This window comes from Pelodiscus sinensis, chromosome 1 (assembly GCF_049634645.1).
Source record: "Pelodiscus sinensis isolate JC-2024 chromosome 1, ASM4963464v1, whole genome shotgun sequence".
NCBI classification, from domain to species: Eukaryota; Metazoa; Chordata; order Testudines; family Trionychidae; genus Pelodiscus; species Pelodiscus sinensis.
The window spans coordinates 28,143,801-28,169,292 of NC_134711.1; the positions used below are offsets into that span (position 1 = coordinate 28,143,801).

Below are 25,492 nucleotides of genomic sequence, written 5' to 3' on the forward strand. Positions count from 1 at the left end.
CACAGAACAATTGCTAATGCATCTTTTGACTAAGCTCATTGCTCAACAAATGGGTTCATTGCAAGGAGTCAGGAGGCTAAAGCTTGAAAGGAAATGGAGACTCAACTCTAGAGGTGACTTGTTCTGAACAGGATTAAACACTGATGGGGGATGTGCACTTGTACTGTTGGTCATTTAGGTAAATAGAGGATTTTAGTTGTAGTCTACCTGGTACCTTTCGCAAGAGCTACATTTTAAAGTGTGTGTGTGAGGGGACATGAATATATGTAAACACTGTTATAGGAAATACAACTCTTTATTTGTCAAGATTTATGGATTAACAAAAATATTGAACTAAATAACAAAAGAACAGAACTCAGTATTTTAATCTGAAGGCAAACCACAAAGAGGAGATGAGCCTGTATTTGCGATTGGAGACTGGACTAACATTATTGCTTATTTAAATAAGTTGTAGTAACTTCACTTTATTCTGTGTGCATAGATGTAAATTTGCTGTTTTTACTTAAAAAAAAAACCACAAAAATTGTATGCATGAACTATGTGTGTGTTAAAATGGGTGCATAGCCATATACAGGTTTTTTTGTGCACCAAGTGCCCTGTACAATGTCCTTTTGAGTCAATTAGAGTATTCCTATTGAATTCAATAAGAACAGGGTCCATCCCAAACAACAAAATGTTATAAATGTATTGTGGGAATATATCTATTGAATAGGGGTTATTTTCAATAAGCTACAGTAAAATATTAAGAGCATTAAATATTATTTGTAAAAATATCTTATACACATAACTAAAAACAACTGTAAAATGACTAACATCCCCCAAGAGCGCAGGGCTTTTTGATGTTCTGAAAATATATTTAATAGTTTTTCTTTGTACTCAGTTGTTCATTTCTTTCTTTTCCATTACATTAATATAGTTTAGTACATCTATAGTCAACCTGTCTGGCAAAGTCAGATACTCAGTTCCAGGAGGAAATTCTGCAATAATTGTTGCATTGTCTTTACTTGAAGACTGAAATGCCTCATCTGCTGTAATTTCCTGCCCTCCAGTGGTATCTGCTTTACTAACATTAGTTAGTATTTCAGCACTAGGGACAGAGGAACAATGGTTTCTACAGCAACAGGCTTCTGTTATATTACACTGTACTGAAGCATTTAATTTTTCTACCCTTACAGTAGGGCTCTCAGTTTGTGACCAAGCATCACATCTTTCACTGTTATTATTAGCCTTCCTTTCAAATGATATGTGTGATGAGTTGTGCTGAAGCACAACAGTCTGGTCTTTATTTTCCTCCTTTGTAGCTTGTAAACTGGGCTCTTTCTGACGAGGAGTGTTGGCTTGTTGCATAGTCGAACTAGTGTAGGGAAGGAAAAGCAAATTCTCTGTGCAAAAGCTATGTTGTGGTCCTTTTCTTGTTGAAGCTGCAATTGGATTGGCACTGTTTCTTTGAAAGGAGTTGTCAGAAATACACTTTTCAGCTAGGTCGTCCTCTTCAGACTATACAAACAGATTTGGTTTGTATGAATGTGGTTGTACGTAAAAGACCAATAAGTTGCTACCACAACTAAAGTAAGTAAAGTGATGAGGCCAAACCTACGATCTTCTTGTTTAAGAACAAATAAAAACATAATGCACCAAAGTCTGTTCTTGTACAGTTATGTAATACCAGGAACTTAGCAGAACTTTATTTTGTTAGCTATTATCAAAATTCCCTGTGGCCTAATATCACTTACAGATAATGCAAATTACTGCTTAACTATGCTTTTTTAAAGCTTAAAACTGTTTCCTATTTTATATTCCTCACAAGTGGTTTTTGCTTTCATAAAGAAAGCTAATAACAAAATTAAAGATAATACAGCAAGTTCCTGTACATGTGCTTTGGCACCAGATACCATGGTGATGAGCTCTTATAAATGAAAGCATAATAATAAAAATTGTAATAAAGATAAAATTGCATTGCTTACTATGTCAGAACTAGTGCAGAAACAACTATCAGTTTGCTTTGGAGAGTAACTTGGAGACTGACTGCTCAGTGATGAGTCAATGTCTACAAAATGAGCTTAGATTGAAAAAAGTTAGGTTCAACAAACAAATGAACAAAGGAACCTCTCATATATTGTATGCACCAGTAAAACCATTTCAAAGTTACACTTGCCCAATTTATAAATAATTTTAAGAGACTATTTGTAGTATTAGGGGTTAGCTAGTACATTATACAGTGCTTATTTGCCTCTCAGAATAGGCATCCTCTCCTAGTAGAATGCATGGGAACTATATTCATTCACTAAGGTCTAAATTGTGCCATTAAAGTGCAGCCCTGTGTTGGGAACACTGTGAAGCTGCATTGTTGGGTGCATCTATATTGCATCCGTAGCTTGAAATAAGCTACGCAATTTGAGCTACGCAAATTGCATAACTTATTTCGAGTGTATTTTGAAATAGCTTATTTTGAAATTAATTTCAAAATAGAGCACTGTTCCAAAACGTCACTTAATCCTCATGGAACAAGGTTTACAGGGATGTTGGAATAGCAAGCCCATTATTTTGAAAGCTATTTCAAAATAACGGGCTTGCTTAAAAGATGCAGAATAGCTATTTTGGGATATCATAAGTGTCCTGAAATAGTGCCACAGTGTAGACATACCCTCAGAGACAAGCTCCTGGGGGCGTGGGAAGTGTGTCCACTGCTGTACCCCATCAAATATCTGTACCCCAGAAGGTACAGAGGAACCAGTGGAGGTGTGGACTCCTTGTAGACCCATATCACTACCATGCCCCCGTGGAACTGAAGAACAGTCTAGCAATAATAGGCAAAGGAGTCCAGTAAGAGACTCCAGTTGAACTTCCAGTGCAGGGATTAATTCATCTCAGAACAGTTTACAAAATATTTTCAAGCTAGTCATGGTCTGAAGGAAAGGTCTTTTTACAATTATCACTACTTGCAGAACTGGCATTTTATGTTTTCGGAGATGCAAATAGTAGCAGAAATGGGACAGTGAAAAAAATTACAGGCGATTAATCAGTAGGGAGATGCTAATCAATCTTTTCAGATGAAAGCAATTAAAAATATTTAAATTATGAACTAATGTTTCAATTTCTTCATTCACTATTGGGTGAATCAGACGTATTACTAGCTTACAAAACAGAATGCAATCATTTATTACTTGACTTAAGATGTAGCTGTATTAAGTTTTACATAGAAAAAAATCTATTTTAGAACTATGAATACTGACTCTTTTCCATCTTGTCAAGCTTTGAACTTGCTTCAAAATCATACTGTTCCTCTTCTGCTGACAAAACCTTTTTTTAAAAAGTGAAGTTAATACATTTCAGTCTGACAATCTTACTTTTCTTTGTGTTCCTTTATATAGAATTTTTTTCTTCTATCCTATTGAGTGAGGATACTAGAAATCCCCATGTTTCAGCAATCCATCTAGCATGACCTACCAATTTGTTCAGCCTTCCCTGACAAAAACATAATAGCAGCCACATGGCAGTGTTCCCTTTAAGCTGAGCATTTGGGTGGCCACCCAGGAGAGATTCAAATGCTGCCCAGCTCATTAGCCGAGTTCCCACAGCCTCCCACAGCCAGCAACATGTGTTACCATTTGTGGTGCACATCTACACATGCCTCAGTGCACATAACAACATTTATTCCATGCATGGATAGAAATAGGTAAAGGGAACATTGCCACATGGCAATTATCTAGTTTTCTTGGGATTAATATTCCTCCACTTTTTAACTATTATCAGTTAATTCACTGATTAAAAAATATATATTAGTTGCCATACAATTTGTTATAGCTGGCACTACCTAAGTGCTGACAATTGCTAAGGTTTCCTGATACTTTTTATAGGATTTATCACCTTATTTTTAGTTGATTATAACTTGGCCACACTTCAACTTTTGGGGCTGAAGTCTTCTAGCCTCAAGTGAATTTTTCTGGAAAATTTAATCTAAAATGGTTTGGCCATTGTGAAGATGAGACAAAAAACAAAGTTTGCCCATGTTAAAAATTAGGCTTACATCCTTTTAACTGAGAAACTCTTATGTCTCCTTGCACTGGAGGAGAGATCATCCAGAACTAGAGAACTTAAGCTGTAAAAATGAATTACGCTGCCACCAAATAATTGATTTCATTGCCAAATATGGATAAATACAAAGACAGTAACTGTGAAGGGAGGATCCTACTCTTCCCATTTCTCACTGATGTGGTCAATGATATCTGGTTTGGAATTCAAACTAGTCCAGGCATCTATAAGGAACACAACTGACAGGCTCGTATGCCAGAATTTAGAGAAATGGTGGGGGAGGCGCAAGGCCAAAGTGCCCCTTCCTCTCTCAGTTGGTTGCTTCAGCCCTGAGCCAGCTGTCCTATCTTCTAGCACCACATCACTCCTTGTGGGAAAAAAGTATAATCGCAGCAACTTCCCAACAGAATCATACGAAGAATGGTATGTGGCAAGCTCTCACATGGTACCTGCCCCGCGAAAATAGCTGTCTGCTGCACCTCCAGAAAGCAGAATCTGACACTAAGTGTGTGTGTGGCACAAACATCTGTAATATGTAGCACAAATATATCCATCTCCTTAAGCAACAGTTAAGTAAAACTGTTTTACCTCTTGAAATCCAAAGACTTGTGAGCACCCTCTATTGGATTGTTCCAGAGGAACATTGTCAATGTCACTAAAGAATGAAACAAAATAAGGTCCTAAGATTCAAGTGGTTTTTAGCCTCTATTTACTCCTCAAATAAAAATACTACTCCTAATCTTACAGTCCTCTTTGTAGGTATCAGCACTTTTATGATTTCTGAAAATAATAAAAGTCTCAGAGGGTAGCTGTGTTAGTCTGTATCTGCCAAAACAGAAGTGGGTTGTGCACACAAAAGCTCATGATGCCATCTACATGTTTTGTTAGTTTTTAAGGTGCTGCTAGACCGGGGTGGGCAAAAGGGTCTCCGCAGGCTGGATCTGGCCTGCCAAGTGGGTGGACCCGGCCCACAGAGGCCCTGCTGCTTCCCCGCCCCCAGGCCAATTAGGACATGGGGGCAGGGGAGCGCCCGAAGCGCTTCTCTGCTCTGCCTGCACTCTGCGAGCAGGGCAGGGGGGAGAGCAGAGGAGGCTTCGCACACTCCCCCGCCCCCAGGCCAATCAGGGCTTGGAGGCAGGGGAGCTGCATGAAGCTTCCTTCACCCTGCCCTGGCCCTGCGAGTATCCCACAGCTCTTCAAAGTGCTACGTGTCCTCACAGGGTGGGATGCTTCCCCCATCCCCAGACCCTGATTGGCCTGGGAGTGGGGGAGCATGCCAAGCCTCTTCCAGGGCATGGGTGCCTAGTGGGAAGGGGGGGAAAGGGGCTCCCAATCATGGTTGGGGGTGGGGTACCTCTGCCCTTTCCTGTTTAGGCCCCGTCCCTTCCTGGGTGGCCCGGGGTTACTTCAAAAAAGTTTGGAGTGGCCCTTGGGCAAAAATTATTGCCCACCTCTGTGCTAGACTATTCATTGTTTTTTTTAAGTTTTTCCAGTTACAAACTAACTCGGCAACCCCTCTGAAGCTTCTGCAAAAACAATGAGGAGTCCTGTGGCACCTTAGTCCTGGTCTACACTAGCCCTTATTTTGAAATAACAAGTGGAGCATCCACATAGCAAGCCCGTTATTTCAAAATAGGTGGCTAATTATATTCAAAATAATAACTCTTGCTTTCCATAAGGAATAATGTTTATTTCAAAATAGTTATTTTGGGAGTTATTTTGAAATAAGCTATTTTGAAATAATTTCCTAGTGTAGACATGCCCTAGAGAGTAACAGATTTATAAGAGCTTAAGCTATCATGGGAAAAACCCACTTCACAAAGGTTTCATCTGATAAAGTGGGTTTCACTAAAGAAAGCTTATGCCCTAATAAATCTGTTAGCCTCTAATGGTATGTCTACACTGCAACATTATTTCGAAATAACTAGCATTATTTCGAAATAACTTAGTCCGTGTCTACACAGCAGGCAGTTATTTCAAAATAATGCCGAAATAATGTCAAGTTAGAAGATGTCTTACTCCAACTCCTGTAACCCTCGTTATATGAGGAGTAAGGGAAGTTGGAGGAAGAGTGCTCTATTTTGAAATAAGTGCTGTGTAGATGCTCCCAATTTTGAAATAAGCTATTTCAAAATCAGTTACCCAATTGATGTAGTTCAATTTGCGTAGCCTGTTTCAAGTTAAGCCCTGCTGTGCAGACGCACCCTAAGAGTATGTCTACATAGCAGGACTAAACTTGAAATAAGCTATACAACTTGAGCTATGCTAATTGTATAGCTTAAGTTGAAATAGCTTATTTCAAAATTGGCCATGTCTACAGAGCACTTATTTTGAAATAGAGAACTCTTCCTACAACTTTCCTTACTCCTCATACAACAAGGTTTACAAAAATTGGAGTAAGAAGCTTGTTATTTCAAAATAAATTTGAACTAATGGGCTTTCTGTGTAGACACACAATATGTTATTTTGCAATAACATCTGTTATTCCAAAATAACGCTGCTGTGTAGACTTACCGTGTCTAGAGTATGTCTACACAGCTGTGCTATTTTGGGATAATGTCCTTTATCCTAAAATAGTGTTGTGTGCATCTCAACAGCACTCCCATTATTTTGAAATTTTTTTGAAATAACTAGCATCTTATTCTGACTTCCTGTAAGCCTAGTTGCACGAGAAATAAGGAAGATGTCAGACTAGCACTCTATTTTGAAATTTGGTGCTGTGTAGACAGCCTATTTAGAAATTTCATGCTATCTCAAAATAGACTACTGGTATTTCAAAACACTGAGTTTGTTATTTCAAAATAACACTCCTGCTTGTGAAAAGGAATAAGTTTATTTCAAAATAGTTGTTTTGGAAATTATTATTTCAATATACTGTCACTTATTTTGAACCTGGGAGTGTAGACATAGCCACATAAGGAGTTATTTCAAAATAACTCCCTAGTGTAGACATGCCCTCAGGTGCCACAGGACTCCTCACTGATTTTTTCTAAATGCAAGTTCATTATTGCTACTTTAATTACAAAATGCATTGCACTATTACAATTTGTTAAAGCTATATTTTTTTTCATTTTCAAGATATACTACAAAGAGCTGTTTTTCTAAACATAATTTCTGTGGAATACTATGCTATTAAAAGATTACTCAAGCTAATGCCACTTTGTAAAATGAAAAGACAAAATCGCCCCAGAGGAAAGACAATGGCTTCTTCAGCAACCTAGAGGTAATCCAAGAGTCTGTTCAATAATGGCTGCTTGTTGTCTTTTAAAAAAACCCTGTCAAACCACCTACTTCACTTATTATTTTACAGCATGGGCTCGTCTACATTGGCCCCTTTTCCGGAAGGGGCATGGTAATTTTTGAAATCGCAATAGGGAAATGCGCGGGGGATTTAAATATCCCCCGCGGCATTTAAATAAAAATGTCCGCCGCTTTTTTCCGGCTTTTAGAAAAGCCAGAAAAGAGCGTCTACACTGGCCCCGATCCTCCGGAAAAAGCGCCCTTTTCCGGAGGATCTTATTCCTACTTTGAAGTAGGAAAAGCGCCCTTTTCCGGAGGATCTTATTCCTACTTTGAAGTAGGAATAAGATCCTCCGGAAAAGGGCGCTTTTTCCGGAGGATCGGGGCCAGTGTAGACGCTCTTTTCCGGCTTTTCTAAAAGCCGGAAAAAAGCGGCGGACATTTTTATTTAAATGCCGCGGGGGATATTTAAATCCCCCGCGCATTTCCCTATTGCGATTTCAAAAATTACCATGCCCCTTCTGGAAAAGGGGCCAATGTAGACGTAGCCCATTAGTTTGAGTATGAAAATCACAATTAAATGCTAATTATTTACAGAGGATAATGCATGTTCAGAAATATCTTGTATTTTAAAAGTTTGCAGACTTATGTGCTGCAAATCTAATAATCTTAAAGAAATTCTCATGTTCTTATGCATCATGGGTAAAACTGTAGACTCACTTAAGTCTATTGGGGTATGTCTACACTAGCCCTCTAGTTCGAACTAGGGAGGCTAATGTAGGCATTCGAAGTTGCAAATCAAGCCCGGGATTTAAATATGTAGACGCGGGCAGTTAGTCCAGACTTGTCAATTTCAAAAAATGGCGACCGGCCAGGAAGATGCAAATCAAGCCCGGGATATTTAAACCCCGGGCTTGATTTGCAATTTTGAATGCCTACATTAGCCTCCCTAGTTCAAACTAGGGAGCTAGTGTAGACATACTCTTGGAGTTTTGCCAGTGACTTCAGTAGAGCCAGGATTTTGCCCATTAAGTCTATCATATACATAAATCATCTTTAACAGTTACTCATGAAACTTACTTTTTCATTGTTGAATAATTCTTCAGTTTTTCCTCTAAATTAATCTTGTGATTGTGGTGGTTTATAAATGTTCCTTCAAAACAAAATGTAAACATTGAATTTAAAATATATTTTTAATTGAAACAAATGATTCCATCACAATTTTTATCAGAAATTACTATTATGTGATATTAGCTCACAAGATAATTATCATTATATAATTCTACCTGAGACAAACACTCTGCAGTACCTAGTTTCATAACATCTTTCTCATACAAATCCTGTGGCTCACTAAAACAATGCCAATAAGATAGCACAGTACTTTACTTCCTTGCATCACTGATACTTACCTGTTCTTTCATATTTTGAAGGATTTTCATTGCTTTCAGAAGATACAATGTAATAATGTCCTTCAGGGTATTCTTCCAAGTGTTTTGTATTAGGCTGTTTATTTTCTTTATGGCTTGCACTTGAAATAGTTTTACTTTTAAAGAAAGTCTGCTCTGGACCTGTGAATATCCCTTTAAGGCATCTGTCTATGGTACATCTATCAGTACCTTTAGTCATGTTATAATCGTCTCTGTTATAAGGACTACATCTGTTGGATATTTCATTCATATCATCCGGCTCTGTAAATAACTGGCTGATACAGCACTGGTTAACAAAAGGATCACAATACTCCCTGGAAGGAACACCATGAATCAGCAGTCTCTCATCTTCAGACAATGCTACAGTGCAGTGACCATTTTCATCATGAGAGTCGTTTGCTGCTGCTGTTTCTTTAATAATACCAAATAATGGCTCTTTTATTCTGTTGCTGCTTCCAGAATCTTTACCAGTCATTAAAGCTGGAGTATTACCAACAGAACTTATATATTCTGAACTTTGAGAGAAAAAGAGAAAAAGTCTGTTCAGTATAAAAGTAAGCATAACACTAAATGCTTACACATTAAATTACCAATGTTAAGACTTTCAAAAAATCTTTACTCTTTATGCTATCCACACTTATTAGATCCAAGACATATATTCTTTTAATGAGCAAATTTGCCTTTATTGTAGAAGTGGTTTCATATAGTAAGGCAAAAAACATAGTACCTAGACCTGCAGATTTAAAAAAAATTACAATTCAGTTTCATACCACCTCTGAACATAACAGGACCTGAGATGTAGCCTCTTGCACAAGGAGCTGTGAATAACCCAATCAACCACTGTATGTCACTACTGCTCCTCTCAGCTGAACTAGACACTGGACTATGTTTCTCACAACATTCATACGCAAGACAATCTTCTTTAGATTTTTAAAAGGTGGTTTATTCTTGTAGAGTACAAGTAATCTCTGTACAGAAGACTCAAGCAAAGTCTCTGTACCACTTAACTTACTGGTTTAAGTGGTAAACAGGCCTTGTGCAAGCTCACTGAATAGAGGGTTATTTCATTTGTATGTAATGACAGTGATTTACATTTGGCACAGAATATTTTTTTTAAATAAAGTAACGTAATTTAGTGAATATACCTCGCACCCAAATATAACCTCCACCCAAATATACCGCGCGTTTTTTTTCTATTTCAGTACAAAAAATCTTGTATACCCCGCGCACGAGTATGACCCGCGGGGTATGCAAGACTTTTCTGTGCCAGGAGTATATTTGCCGGGGGTATATTTGCTAATTTACAGTGCGGTGTGGGGGTGGGGAAAGGGAATTAACTAGCCACTCACTGCCGTAGTTCCTGAACAGCCACCAGCCTCCAGGCGGGGGAGCACTTATCCCCCTGGTTTCTCTGCAACCGCAGGAAGGGGCAGGGGAGCAGAAACCACCATCCTCCAGGCGGGGAAGCGCTCACCGCCCCATTCCTGCACAGCTGCAGGAACCACCATCTTCTAGGCAGGGAAGCATCCCCCCTCTTGCCCCCCCCCCCCCAGTTCATGCACAGGAACCACCAGCCTCCGGTGAATAAAAATAAACAGCTGGTGAGTAAAAAAAACCCTATATACCCCACACCCAAATATACCCTGCTGAGGGGGTGAGGGGTTTGTAAAAACGAATATAACCCGCGAGTTATATTTGCTAAATTACAGTAATCATGGGATCAAACATACATTTTCTTTTGCCCATAGTAGAACCTCAACCTATCGTAGCGGTGACATTATTGATAATTAAGGCTACATATATATTTCCATTCTAAGCTCACTTGAACCCTAATGAAATTTTTACCTTTCAAACTGAAACTTTCCAGCTTCAGACACTGCTTGCAGGATAAACTTTGACTCCCCAAAAAGTTAACTTTTTGAGTGCATAAGCCTTTTTTCTGAACACCACACAATTTAAACATCTGGATAAAAATCCCTCACTGGAAAGAAGTGCATTTGGTGTACTCTGCTAAAAATTGTTTTTGCTTTGATCAAATGAAGAGCCTTTGGAAAAAAAATCAAGCATACAGCACATGTCCATGTGCAATAAGGAAGAATACATTGTGTGCAGCATAGTTTTTTAAAAGAAATACAGAGGTATCTTATGTACGAAACCACATTACTGCTCTGAGACAACTGACAAAAAGCAAATAAATGTGTGATAGTTCATTCTTGAGTGCTGTCATCAATGCAGGGCACAGCTGCATGACAGTTACAGTGTTACATACCATGATAAGAGTTTTGGAGTTTCTTTGTTAGGAAATACTAGAAATTGGATGAAAAAACAAAAGGATTTTAGGGTGAAAATCCTCTTTTACATCCTCTGATTATGTAAAAACTGGAAAACATTTAAGTTTTGAGAGACTGCATGAGAGGAAGAAAAATCTTATCTGCAGACAGGGCAGATGAGAGACTTTGCTGGGCACTGGGAGAAGCCAGCTCCGAGTCTCCCTCAGTCAGCCCTTTGCTACCACTGGGGCCACAGGATGTATGCCAACAGGAGCATTTTAAAGGGTCCTGGTCTCCAGCTGCTGTAGCTGCCAAGGTAGCGATGACAGTGGTTGGGAGCCCTGGGCCCTTTAAAATTCCCTGTTCCTTGTGTGTTCCCCCTCCCCCTTCCTCCTCTCCCCCCCCCCACCCCCCCCGCCATCAGCAGCCTGTCTGCAGAAACCTATGGAGACACATCTCTGTAAGAATGTAACAGAACTGAAGCAACAAGGATGCAGGGGCTCTGCTCTTATGCTTCTGCTCTCCTGCCAGTTACTGTTTGCTATCCTGAGCTTCTTTTAACTATCTCGTATTGTGCTGATTTACCTTCCTTGTGTAACCCACACATCTAGGCTGTGTCTAGGCTACAAAGTTGTTTCGGAAAAAGATACACAAGGATGTTAATATCAGTTAATTGAGCCCCGCTGGGGCTCTTGTATATTTGAAAGGAGGAATGCAGAACTCCGCGAGAAGTCCAGGGCCAGTGGGAAGTGCCATTGACTCCGGGCTGCACATGGGTGCCAGCTTTGAAATGCACAAGAGTCCCCAGCAGGAGTTCATGTACATTTCAAAGCCACAGGGTAGCATGGAGCCCGGGGTCAGCGGGGGACTCATAGTACCCCACTGACCCCAGGCTCCATGCTGCGCTGCCAATTTGAAATGCCGTGGAGAGCTGCGCTGCCAATTTGAAATGCCCCAAGTGACTCCAGTTCCATGCGGCATTTCCCCAGAATCCGAGGTCAGCTGCTGAGGCTGGGCTCCACAGGCCACTCTGAAATGCTGCCTCGGCGTCTCAAAGGGGCAGCCCTGCACAGCCAACTAGTCCTTAATGTCCTTAAGAATGTCATAGAATGAGGTTTACAGAGATGCTGAAAAAACGCATCTGCTTTTCCAAATTTTTTTTACCTCTGGTATCCCGAAAAACTCTGCAGTCTAGACATACCCCTAGGCTATGTCTACACTGGCGGCTTCTTGCGCAAGAACATCTTGCGCAAGGATTCTTGTGCAAGAAGTCTTGCGCAAGAAAACGTCCACACTGCCATGTGCGAGCTGTGCTTTTGCGCAAGAGCGCCCATGGCAGTGTGGATGCTCTCCTGCGCAAGAAAGCTCTGATGGCCATAGGGTTTTCTTGCGTAAGAAATCCGTGCCGAGCGTCCACACTGCCCTCTTGCGCAAGAGCTCCTGCGCAAGAGGGCTTACACCTGATAAAAAAGAGCGTAGCTCTTGTGCAAGAAGCCCTCTCTTACCACGCCATACTGTAAATTTCCTTGTGCAAGAGTGGGCGGGCAGTGTGGACGCTCTGCAGATTCTTGCACAAGAATGGCTGTACTTGCGCAAGAAGCCGCGAGTGTAGACATAGCCCTAGTGTGGTTCACTGTCCCATGTAGTGGCACTTAGGCCACTTACGGTGAGAGATAAGAAGAAGGGAGCTCTACCTGGCTTTATAGTGCAAGCTGTAGGGGCTCCTATGCTAACTTCCAGAGGTCCCATGTTCAAATCAACTCAATTGCACTTACACTTGCAGTTCCTAATTCATTTTCTCCCACTGTTTTCCTATAATGTTTGTTCTATCTCCTGTTCTCTTTCTCACGAGTGAGATCATAGATTTGCTTGACTGTTTCTAAAATGAATTTCAGTAGTGTTGACCAAAGCTAACCTGTGAGCATTATAAAACTGCCAAGTGATTTTAAGTAAAAAATAAGTGCTAATCTATGACCTTGTCTGTAATGCCCCAAATTTTCACTGTACCTTTCAAACATTGAAAAAACACATTCCCAAAGACAGGTTTAGGTGTGGGGCAAGAGTTTAGATAAGAGGTTGGAGGAGTTTTGGATGAAGAGAATCAAGTATGGAGGAGAAAAGATGTGAAAGCGTGAGAGAAACATTTCTTCAGCAAGGAGGAAGAAAAGTGTTCCATGCATAAAGTGTAATCCTCGAGTGGAAGGAGACAAAGGGGGAACAGTAAGAAGATGATTAAGAAGACTACAAAATGAAGGGGCATGAGGAAATGAAAAGGGAAATGGTGAGGTAAGAGTATGAAGGGCTTTGAACAGGATGCAGTTTCAGATTTTGCACGGGAAAGGGAACTTTAATCTTGACTGATGGAACACCTAATAACTCTAGGGGTTGGGTTTTTTTTTCTTTTTTTCAGATAACTTTAGAATCTTTCTCCACAGCCATGATGGCTGAAACTTCATTTTTCTTTAAGAATGAAAATAGAAATCATTACATATCCATTTGACTCCAGGAACTGGGTCTTTAAGGAAAACAATAATTTATCATGGGATTCATGACAAAATCAAGAGAGTTGGCAATACTTTTTTACTTCTATTTAAAGGCTAGTTACTTTCTAGAGGGCTCTTAAATACACCAGAATATCCAAGTTGCAGTTCTCACAGGAGAATATTTAAAATCAAACACAAAACAAATTCCACATTTTAAACTTCAGAAAAAAATTGAGACTTCTGAGGTATATCAGGGTCACTACAGGCAGGACGGAAAAATTAAGCAGGCAAAGGAGCTCTGTGTAACTCTTCCTCTTCAAAGAAAATTGGTGGGTTAAATCTTCTGGTTCCTAATCAAGTAAAATTATTTCTATCTGTCCCTCCATTCATACCTATTAACATGTGCTCAATAACTATACACTTCATACTTGGATATCTGAGCTATCTTATCCTGAGCTGCACATTTTATACTCTTTGGCTACGTCTACACTGGCCCCTCTTCCGGAAGGGGCATGTAAATTTCAGCAGTCGTCGTAGGGAAATCCGCGGGGGATTTAAATATCCCCCGCGGCATTTAAATAAAAATGTCCGCCGCTTTTTTCCGGCTTTTAAAAAAGCCGGAAAAGAGCGTCTAGACTGGCCCCGATCCTCCGGAAAAAGTGCCCTTTTCCGGAGGCTCTTATTCTTACTTCAAAGTAAGAATAAGAGCCTCCGGAAAAGGGCACTTTTTCCGGAGGATCGGGGCCAGTCTAGACGCTCTTTTCCGGCTTTTTTAAAAGCCGGAAAAAAGCGGCGGACATTTTTATTTAAATGCCGCGGGGGATATTTAAATCCCCCGCGGATTTCCCTACGACGACTGCTGAAATTTACATGCCCCTTCCGGAAGAGGGGCCAGTGTAGACGTAGCCATTGGTTCAGCGACTATATTTTCTGGCATATTCTGAACAGTGCTAAACACAGAGATAGTGCCCAGTAAATATTATAAATAATGGCAATAATCGTCGACTTTATGAACTCTGTGATGCAATTTCTGTTCATTATTCTGAAACTGGTCTGGATAAAGCTGAAACCCTAAGAATTTGAAGCTTAAACACATCTTGATACTTATATGGCACTGTGAAGAAGTGAAGAGAGAAGGGCCTGGCATTGCAGGGGTTAAACAAAATCTTTTTCTCAGATAGCCCCACCCCACTTTACCTACAGCCCATGCCAGGCCTGGAGAGAGGATAAAAAGAAGGAGCCTGGCTCAGTTAGCTGCTGACCAGCAAGGAGACAGGAGTGTGGAGGCATTAAGCCTCCACCCCACCCATCCTAGGACAAAAAGGGCAGGAAACTTTTACTAAGAGGGGAAACCTGGACTCTTGGGGCCATGCCCCAAACTGAAGAACTGTATTAACATAAATACTCCAGCCATTGAAGAAGTGGGTTATGCCTACAAAAGCTCATGATACCATATGCATGTTGGCTGTGTCTACCCTGGGCCACTTATTCCGGAAAATCAGCCGCTTTTCCGGAAAAAGCTGCGAGCTGTCTACACTGGCCCTTGAATTTCTGGAAAAGCAACGACGCTCTACTGTACAAAATCAGCCACTATTCCGGAAAAACTATTCTGCTCCCGCTCGGGCATAAGTCCTTATTCCGGAACACTGTTCCAGAAAAGGGCCAGTGTAGACAGCCCAGTAGTCTTTTCCGGAAAAAAGCCCCGATCGCGAAAATGGTGATCGGGGCTCTTTTCCAGAAAAGCGCGTCTACATTGGCCACAGACGCTTTTCCGGAAAAAGGGCTTTTCCGGAAAAGCAGCCTGCCAATGTAGACGCTCCTTTTCCAGAAAAACTGAAAACGGAATAGTATTCCGTTTTAAGCATTTCCGGAAATTCATGCCAGTGTAGACAAAGCCGTTTTGTTAGTCTTTAAGGTGCTACAGTTGACTTCCGATGATCCAGAACCTTTGGGACCTAGGTGGTGCCGGATTACCAGATATGCAGGACTATCAGGAGGTACTATAAGCTGGTTATATATATACACTGTATGCAGTATATACTGTATATAAAGTGTTTTTTAACCCTTTTTGTTGTACATACTGTATACAGTATACTGTAATGTTTTAGTTTTAACAACCCCTTTTTACCCTTTTTGCCTGGTTCAGCTGCTGCCATTGCTGCCTTGTGACTCATTTTTTGCTGAAGCTCACTCACTAGGCTCTTGCCATTTTGATGCCGGACTATCAGGAGTGCAGTACAATTGGATGCCGGACTATTGGAGTTTTACTGTACTAGACTATTCATTGTTTTTTAGGTTTTTCTAGTTACAGACTAACTCGGCTACCCCCTGAAGCTTTTGTTCTAACATAGTGGGTCAGAGTTCCTAGGCCTGGGGCATCAATGGCAGTGGTTTGCACCCCTTTCCCACCAGCTAATTCTGGAGCCTAACCAGTAGGCCACCCCACTGCAAGGGAGAAGCAGCCACAGACACTTTCTGATTTCTTCCTTTTCTCAAACTCAGAACAAAAAATGGTTTTCAGTTAATATACAATTTCACAGAAGCTTGATAACCCAACCTAGGACAGAACCTGCAACCTCTAGGGAGAGGGGGAGTAAATGATCTCTCATTTCTCTCTTATTCTCCCTCCTTTCTGACCTCAGTGCTGCTTTTCATGCTGTCAACCATCCCAACTTCCTACGACTGTGCTGGAGTCTCAGGATGAGTCTACACTGTAGGGCTTAATTTGAAATAAGCTATGCAAACTGAGCTACATCAATTGCATATCTTATTTCAAAATAGCTGATTTCAAAATAGGGAGCATCTACACAGCACTTACTTCGAAATAGAGCACTCTTCCTCCGACTTCCCTTATTCCTTGTACAATGAGGGTTACAGGAGTCAGAGGAAGAAATCCTCCAGTACTTCAGTATTTTGACACTATTTTGAAATAACTACCTGCTGTGTAGATGTGGACTAAGTTATTTTGGAATAGTGCTAGTTATTTCTAAATAGTGTTGCAGTGTAGACATATCCTTAGAGAACTATTTTGTTTTTGCTCCCGTGTATCAGAATTCCTTCCTGCCTGCCTGCCTGCCTGCCTGCAGCAGAGAGGCTATGTTTACACTACAGAGTTTTTTCAGAAAAACAGCCATTTTTCCAAAAAAAGTCACTTACGTACACACTGCAATTGTGTTCTTTAGAAAAAAATTGAAAAAACAGAAGGGGTTTTCCGACATTGGTAAACCTCTTTGTACAAGGAAGAAGCCTTTTTCCGAAAGAGCTCCTTTGGAAAAAGGCGTGTGTGGATGAGGAAGAGGGAGTTCTTTTTCAAAAGAAGAGGAAAGAAGGGAAAGTCCTCCGTCCATAGTACTCACATCTTACATGTGAGATAGCGTCCATTAAATGTGGACTCTATCTTTAAAAAAAGCAGATTGGTTTTCGATGTGCTTTGGCAGTGTGGACACTCTCTTTTGGAAGAAGTTTTTTCAGAAGATCTCTTCAGGAAATGCTTCTTCTGAAAGAAACCTGCAGTCTAAATGCAGCCAGAGATGAAGCCGGTCTGCTGGATAGGGAGTTAGCTCTGAGAGACAAGGGTTCTATCCACACGTCCCCCACTCCTCAAGCCAGTACCTTAGGGTATATCTACACTAGCCACCCTAGTTCGAACTAGGGTGGCTAATGTAGTCATTCGAACTTGCAAATAAGGCCCGGGATTAAAATATCCCGAGCTTTATTTGCATGTTCCCGGGAGCCGCTATTTTTAAATGTCCGGTAGTTCGAACTCCGTGCCCGCGGCTATACGCGGCACGGGCTAGGTAGTTCGAACTAAAGCCCCTAATTCAGACTACTGTTACTCCTCCTGCAATGAGGAGTAACGGTAGTCTGAATTAGGGGCTTTAGTTCGAACTACCTAGCCCGTGCCGCATGTAGCCGCGGGCACGGAGTTCGAACTACCGGACATGTAAAAATGGCGCACCCGGGAACATGCAAATAAAGCCCGGGATATTTTAATCCTGAGCTTCATTTGCAAGTTCGAATGACTACATTACCCACCCTAGTTCAAAGTAGCGTGGCTTGTGTAGACATACCCTGAGGGACAGAGTTTCAAATGATTTTCAGCACCCAAAGATGCAATTAGGCATCTTGTGGGGTTTCTAGCCACTTTTGAATACCTTTAAAAATCTGGCCATGAGGCTACGTGTGTCTGTACAATGGGGCATAACAGCACTGCTCTATTTCACTGAGAGACTGTGAGGAGGAATACTTTAGACCTGATACTCAAATACTATGATGATGGGGCCACATAAATACCACACGGAGAGCGGGAACTTCTCTGTATCCCTTGGTTTTAGGCTCTTCTTTTCACCCTCCAAAGCTCCCCATTTTCTGAATGTAACTGGCTCAGAGGATTTGGCTGTATTTTTCTGAGCTTCCTGTACTACCTAGAACAACTTCCCCCTCACTCCCCCTCCCATCACACAGCAAGGGCTAGTTTTCCAGACCTTAATGTAATCACTAGCCCTTTCTTATCTTAATCACTCTGCCTCGTGTCTACACTACAGAGTTCTATTGGAAAAACGGCCATTTTCCCGACAAAGCTTGAGGAATGTCCACACTGCAATTGCATTCTTCCACAAGAAAATTGAAAGAACAGAGGGGGTTTTCCGGCATTGGTAATCCTCATTCTATGAGGAAGAAGCCTTTTTGCGAAAGAGTTATTTTGCAAAAAGGCGAGTGTGGACGGGGAAGAGGGAGTTCTTCTGGAAGAAGAGAAAAGAGGAAAAAGTACAGGTGCCCTGGTGGCCATTCCATCCATAGCAATCACAGCTTACATGTGAGAGAGCATCCATTCAGTCTGGACACTATCTTTCGAAAAATCAGCTCACTTTTTCAATGCACTTTTGCAGTGTGGATGCTGTCTTTCGGAAGTTTTCTTAGAAGATCTCTTCCGAAAAAAGCTTCTTCTGAAAGAAGCCTGTAGTCTAGATGTACTCCTAGTCTGTAAACAAAATACTGGCTCCCTGACGCAGGTGTACCTCTCCTTTTCAGAAATTACATTTCACTAATTCTGTCCTGCAGTTAAGAACTCCTCTAGGGAGTTCCCATACCTCCTGTACAAAACCCAGCCTTTCTCCAGATGGCACTCCTTACTTAGAATGTGAGTAAGAGGAGTTTGAATCTGATACTGTGAGGGCCAGGAAATTAATAAAGGGATTAAAGGAACAACATGATATCGTTTGATTGAGAGAACATGAAAACAACTTAAATCATCTGAATTTTAGATAGCTTGAGAAAGGGTGGGAGAGATGAGAAGCAAAGATAAGTTAAATGTATGGTGACCAAGGTTAAAGTTAGTGGGTCGGTCCAGTGTTCCTATAGTTAGGGCTACCTACCTGCAAGTGAGAAATCCACCATCCCTTTTTTGTAGAGACACATGACTAGCCTGGGGATATTGGAAAAGAGCTGCCATTATTATCCTGCCCCAATCAGTCAGTGTTGGGAAATGATGATTGATTCAAAAAGATATTCAGTCTTGCCCTCCTCAATCAGATGGTAGACTGGAGACTTGAGAGGAAGTGAAGGAATAAATGGGGAGGAAAATTAGACTCCTTGGAGTCCAAGAGACATTCAGAGAACCCCTGGAACAAACCTGAAATAAGATATTTATTGTAAATTGTCTATGGCCCTAAGCCATCAGTTAATAGGTAAAGTTTTTCTCTTACGAGCTTTTTTTCAAAATATATGTTATTTCAGGCTTCTGTTTCTCCTTTGTGAAAAGGGAATAACACCATAAAAACATACATTATTTATTAATTTAAAAAGGAAAACAGAAGAATTGTTTAAACAGGAGGAAAATACATGTTTTTTTTCCTGCAGATTACGTGTACAGTGACACTACTGAATAATGTGTTCAGAAAATGAACAACTGAGTCTAGGATATTGAACTAAAATAACATTTTGATATATTTCAGCAATTTATAACTAATCTGGTCCTTTTATTGTTACATTTCATCTCAATTTAATTTTCAAAGGCACTGAAGTGCAATAAAAGAATCAGATAACGAGTCTTGAAAGTCCTTTCTTTCTCCTTATTTTTAAATGTGACTGTCATTTTAAAAAATGCAAAATCTCTGCCTACCTATTTAATTTCTTGAACAATGTTCCCAATGGCACTTCTGTATTGGACTTGCTGAAAACGCTTTGCTTGTTAGGGGAATTTGAAACCCAAGGATCTTGAGAGATATTTCCTGGCTGAGAAAATGGTAGAAACTGCCAAAATATTAGATATACAGAATAGTTAAAATTGATTTTATTATGTATAATGACATTTCACATTATATAACTATATTAACCATTTCGATTCTTTTGAATATTTTACAATAAAATTGAATGTGACAATGTCACTTCTATCTCAATGGGGGAAAACAGATTTATTTTGATACGGAAAAATGGAATACTGCTATTCATTTCCATAAATTGATTATGGAGGAAAACAGTCATCAGACTGCTTTATATAAAAGGCCAAATCCTGCTTGCTTTATTCACATAAGTGGCTCAACTGACTTCCGTGCAGCTCATATTTTAAGTACTGGCAGTTTGCCAGCTTACAAACAGAAGGCTTCAAATATCCATCTCTTATCCAATACCATGAGAATAACAAAGGGACCTTAAGAGTTCTGCCTTCCTGAACTTGCATTAAGATGTAATCGCTAATACATATGTAAACATTCTTAATTCTATTAAAATATTTTCATTCATATATATATATATATTAGCAGGAAAACCTCCCTCAATTGCTATTGTATTTTCTCACATAATTTTTCACATCTAGAACAAAGTAAAACTACCAAATCAGATGGCCTAAGGCTAGACAACAGTCAATAATTGTCTTAAAATGGTATTTCAAAATATTGATTTAAGTTACAAGAAATCCTCTGGAGCAGGAGTTCACAAACTTCAGGGCACTGGCAAAATCTCAATAGAGAAATTGTGTAGGGAGTGTTGTGTGATCCCAAAAGACTGTACCGATTAACTTCCCCCAATTTGTATTCTCACAACACCCAATTACAGCAGTTGTTTATGTGGGAGAGTAATATGAGGAAAATATTTCATGTATTTTAACTGTCTTTACTTCAATGCAGTAGTAGGAAACAGAATAATCACACCATATTACCAGCCAGTTCTCCAAAGACACCAGCAAGGGCTCTACATGTAGCTCACAGGGCTTTCTTAGCCTTAACACTATTGTTATAGATTCAGGAGTAAAGCCTTAGACAAAGTTCTGCATCTTTACAGAATCAGGCTGGGTTTATTTTCAAACCAAGTATATATTTTTTAAAAAGTAATTTCACTCTAATTATTGCTTATACCAATTCCTATACCAAAAGAAAAAAATCATTTAATATAATTTCTCTTAAAAAAACAACATATCAAACCTGTTTTCTCTGCTTCTCTTCATAGGCCAGTTCCCAAGGACTGCATGCTAGATTTGTCCTGAAATTTTGTTCTGGAGAGTGTTTGTAATCAGAAGACCAGGATACTGAAGAGGACACTGGATAGGAATTGCTGTCTGCTGCTAGATAGTGCTGATGTTCAAGACTAGAGTCTGTGCAAGTTGATTCTGTAACTTGTGATAACTTATGCAAAGCAAAATGGACATTTTATTTACCTAAAAATATTTTGCCCTGTTGGCCCAAGCTGGTCAGCATATAAAGCAGATTTGGTGAAGTGCCATGGGATATGCAACTACACAGATCCTGGTGGCGCTTACACCCAGCATAAGGAACATATAGTGGCAAGGTCTACACAGGTTGAACCTTTCCAGTTTGGCACCCTAAGGACCTGACCAGTGCTGAACCAGAGAATTTGCCAGGCCATAGGAGGTCAATATTGGTTAGCAACACTACCAACACTTCTACTGCTTAGTGGTCTCTTAGAAAACATTGAGGGCTAAATTAGAACTAAATAACAACACAGAACACTGAGAGTCAGGACTGGTGACTGTAAACAAATTTTACAGGACTTTGGGAAACTTGGCCCCACCCATGATAAGTGGACATCCAGCTAACTAAAATCATGCCAGACCATGAATGTTGCCAGACCAGAGTGTGTTGGACTAGAGAAGTTCAACCTGTAATGGTCAATGCCTTTGCATTGCAGTCTTGTGGCTAGCCAATAGGCTGGAGAATGTGAATCTTCAGCTCTACTCTCTCTGCTTAGTACTTTGTGCAAATCCCACTTTTTCAGGCTTTGTGGGGGATGGATATATTTCACCCAGTACAATTTTTTGTAATAGTTTTTCAGCCCAGTGCCTCCATTTTTGGATGTATACAAGCATGAAAATTCAAATAATGGTGCACACTTTTCAAAACAGCCTTATACCCGTATGTGCAGAGTGTTAGCAAGTCTTTGCACATACAAAGAGCAGGCACAGATCTGTACATGCAAATGGAAGTCAGGGAGAGGCCCATATGACAGTTTGCCTGAATGAGTTCTAGACATTCTATACCAGCCTAAAACATGGTCTCTCCATCTCCAACCAGTAGGAGGGATACAATTACAGTGGAAGACTTTTACTAAAGTAATGTGCTACAAGCTGTGATTTTTGTTAATGTTAAAATACATTTTCACAGCCAAATGTCTAAATTAGACTAAGTAATTTTCCTTTGCTCAAATAAAGAATTTAATCCTATCTTTCTTACTTTAACAAACTTGGCCCACCTATATGACTTTAGAATAATGGATCAAATTCTTCTCTAGCATAACTGCACTGAAATCAGTGGATTATGCCAGTAGAAAACTTGGCTCAATTGCTAGGTCTAGAGAGAGTCTCTCTCTTTATTCATTGAAGAATCTATGTTTAGTAGCTGCATCTGATTAATTTATTCAAAGGATGCTTTTCACAAAATGTGTTAAAAGTGTAACATTTCCACAGATCCAGTACTTTAAAATGTGCATTCTAAGGCCTTACACACACATGCACACACACACAAAGCAAAATAATTAGCTTTGTTGTGACACTCTGAAGACAACATAGTTTGGTTAGCCTAGGACAGTGGTTCCCAACCTTTTTTATACCATGGACCAGCAAACCTATTCATAAACTTTTGGTGAACCAGTAACATTTTATTTGCATATTTGCATATTCATTATGCAAATATGCCTCCTGCTCTGTCTTCTCCTGCTGCTGCCTCAGCCCCAGCACCACTGCTGGGCAAAATTGGCCACGTGGGCAGGGAAGTAGCCATTGGCAGAGTAGCGTGTCTCACACCCCATGGATAGAGAGAGGTGGAGGGAATGCGGGCCAGGCAACCATCTTACCTGGGTGGCAAGCGGGGAGGAGGAAGGGAGGTGCTTCCTGTTGCATCTCCTCTTGCTGCTGCCTCAGGCCCAGTTCTGCCACCAGGCAAAGTCAGCCACCATGGCTGAGCCACCATGAACAGCTGGCTTCAGCTCTGGCATTTGCCATCGGCTGGCTGCCAGCAGTTCGTGGACCAGCAGATGGGAACTGCTGGCCTAGACAGACAAGGGCCTAACTGAATGGAGCACAAAGCCCAATGGTCCCACCTATAGGTCTGATTCACTTAATGGATTGTGTTGGTGCAAGATGACACAACCCAGTCTCTCAGTTGTTGACAATTTAAAGAGTGCAGTGTCATGAATGGCCAGCGAACACTGCTACACTCAGGAGCCTGGGAGTGGGCCAGCACAGCCCAAAAGTGGTTTGGGATAGGAGTAGGCCTTCTGGAGAAGTGCTGATTCAGCTTCTTTCACAGGCATCTTCTAGTAGTGTGCCTCTGGTGGAGGTCTAGCTGGATAGTTAAGCTATCCTTCCACCTCCTGCTCAGCGGCACCCATCAGCACAGGAGGTTGCAAGTTGCTAAGCCATAGTTATCTCCTCATTCAGTGAAGGGTCCTGTAACAATTGGTTAAGTGGGGGCACTGAGAGCCATGGAATCAAACTGTATACCTTGAATATAATGAATACTATTTCAAGTTAAGGGGTATTTCAGCACCCCCACACTCCTAGTTCCAGCACCTATTCATTCAGTCCTTATAAAAGGAGGCAAACAATCCATGTTTTAACTATGGAATTCTTTCAAAATATGCATGACTTGAGGACATGGGCATCAAGTGAAAGGCCAGCTGGAGAAGGCAAGTCCCAGCCCTGCTCCCTTCCACCCAAGGCCCCGCCCCTTCTGCCCAAGGCTTCTGGATCATGTGGAGAGTCGCAGCTGCCATGCTGTGGCCCCGGCTCGGCTCTCCTTGGTGGCCGGAGGAAGCTGGCTGCTGAGCTGTGGCCCCATCCCTCCCTGGTGGCCAGGAAAAGTTGGACTGCTGTGCAGCTGAGCTGGGCTGCCTTTCCCGGCAGCTGGACAGAACCAGGCTGCTGCTCCACAGTCCCAGCCTTTCCTGGCAGCAGCCACAGCATTAGGCAGTTGGTCGAGTAGGCAATTTTGGGAAGGCTCTGCCTTCCCTTGCCTACATTACTGACCACCCATAGTTGGGGGATCATATTTAATTCTCCTCACTCCTTCTCTTGGTAAGATTCAGGAAGGCTAAAAAAGTCCCTCTCACCATTTTAAATTAATTTTTCCTAGTTAAATTTAATTCAGCTCAAAAAGTGATCAACACTCTCTACCTTTTTAAAAATTATGGATGGAAATCAGGATGTCTGAATTCAAATAGTCTAATTTTGCTCACAGGTATAGGTAGCCCATTTGGTAAAACAGAAGCTGCACATTCATATGAAGACAGAATTCAGCCTTACATTTTAATGTACAGTTCTACATCAGGGGCGGGTTACCTCAGGCTGGATGAAGCCCCTGGCTTGCCTAGATCCAGCATCCAAGGCACAAGGGCTGGAGCACACAAAATCTACTACGCTGGGCCTTTTTTTTTTCTTTTTTGTGCTTCTCTTTTGTGTGTGACCCCCGACCCAGAAAAGGTTCCTCACTCCTGTTCTACATATAAGCAAAGGTTGTCAGTGGCTGACTGGAAACAGCTTAGAGAGGCCATTCCCTTAGTGGAACATATAGTATTTCCTCTTCATGACCCCAATTCGGGGAAGCATCTCTTTTCAGGAAAGTGCTTGAGTTTGTGCTTAATAATCTCACTGACTTTAATGGGATTTAAACATGTTCTTAAACTTACAGAATTAATTATTCTAAATGGGGTGGATTAAAGCATATGCTTTCCTGAATGTGGGCCTAATTAAGAGTCCATATGTGATTAGCGATGGCCCACTCACTACACTTCAAGCCAGATTCTGCCATTCTTACTCACGCTGAGTACTACTTTACTCCTCAAATAGACCCATTGAAATGATGACATTGAGCAGGCTTATTGGTTTGTATCTTAAAGAGCATATGACTATATAAAAACATTCAGCACATTCAAACCTGACAACTCCAAATACTCTTACTGCCAGTTGAGTAACATGCTTAAATGCTAGGCCAGCGCTTAACCTCATATAGGCCACGTCTACACCACTGAGCTATTTTGGGATATCTCCGGTATTCCAAAATAGCTATTCCATATCTTAAGAGCAAGCCCGTTATTTTGAAATATAATGGTCTCGCTATTCCGACGTCCCTGTAAACCTCATTGCACGAGGGCTAAGGGATGTTTCAGAATAGCATTTTATTTTGAAATGTGGTGCTATGTAGCGCCAAATTTTGAAATAAGCTATTTTGAAATGACCTCGAAATAACATATGCAATTCTATGCAGATGCACCCATAGAAAGTTAATTATTTTACGCTATAACAGAAGACATAATTACAGGATATTGAAAATAATAATCTCTCATAAGTATATAAAATAGTGAAAGTAAAAGTGAGGCTAAATTAATCTATTAATATTACCCAGTGGCATCCATTAAAAGACAAAGCAATGTGTGAAATAACAGTTTCCCCTGTGGTCCCACATCTTTTTGGCAAATACATTTAAAGACTGCACAGATTTGTTTATGATAGACTAGAAGACTTTCTCAGCATTGTCCAGGTCCTTCGGGATAGGGGGTTGGTGGTGTGAGGGATGCAGGCGTCAGGGCAGGG

General features: G+C 40.8%; 1 protein-coding gene across 1 annotated transcript in view; it reads right to left on the reverse strand.

The window, feature by feature from the left end:
• Positions 1–315: 315 nt before the first annotated feature.
• Positions 316–25,492, reverse strand: part of REDIC1 (regulator of DNA class I crossover intermediates 1) — a 42,876-nt gene continuing 17,699 nt past the window's right edge. The window contains exons 6-13 of the mRNA XM_075927437.1: positions 20,871–21,071; positions 19,574–19,704; positions 8,682–9,214; positions 8,353–8,425; positions 4,621–4,687; positions 3,234–3,300; positions 1,965–2,059; positions 316–1,497 (exon numbers count right to left, since the gene is read on the reverse strand). Of these exons, the coding sequence (XP_075783552.1) occupies positions 877–1,497; positions 1,965–2,059; positions 3,234–3,300; positions 4,621–4,687; positions 8,353–8,425; positions 8,682–9,214; positions 19,574–19,704; positions 20,871–21,071 (1,788 nt within the window). The 3' untranslated portion in view covers positions 316–876. The remainder of the gene's footprint in view (positions 1,498–1,964; positions 2,060–3,233; positions 3,301–4,620; positions 4,688–8,352; positions 8,426–8,681; positions 9,215–19,573; positions 19,705–20,870; positions 21,072–25,492) is intronic.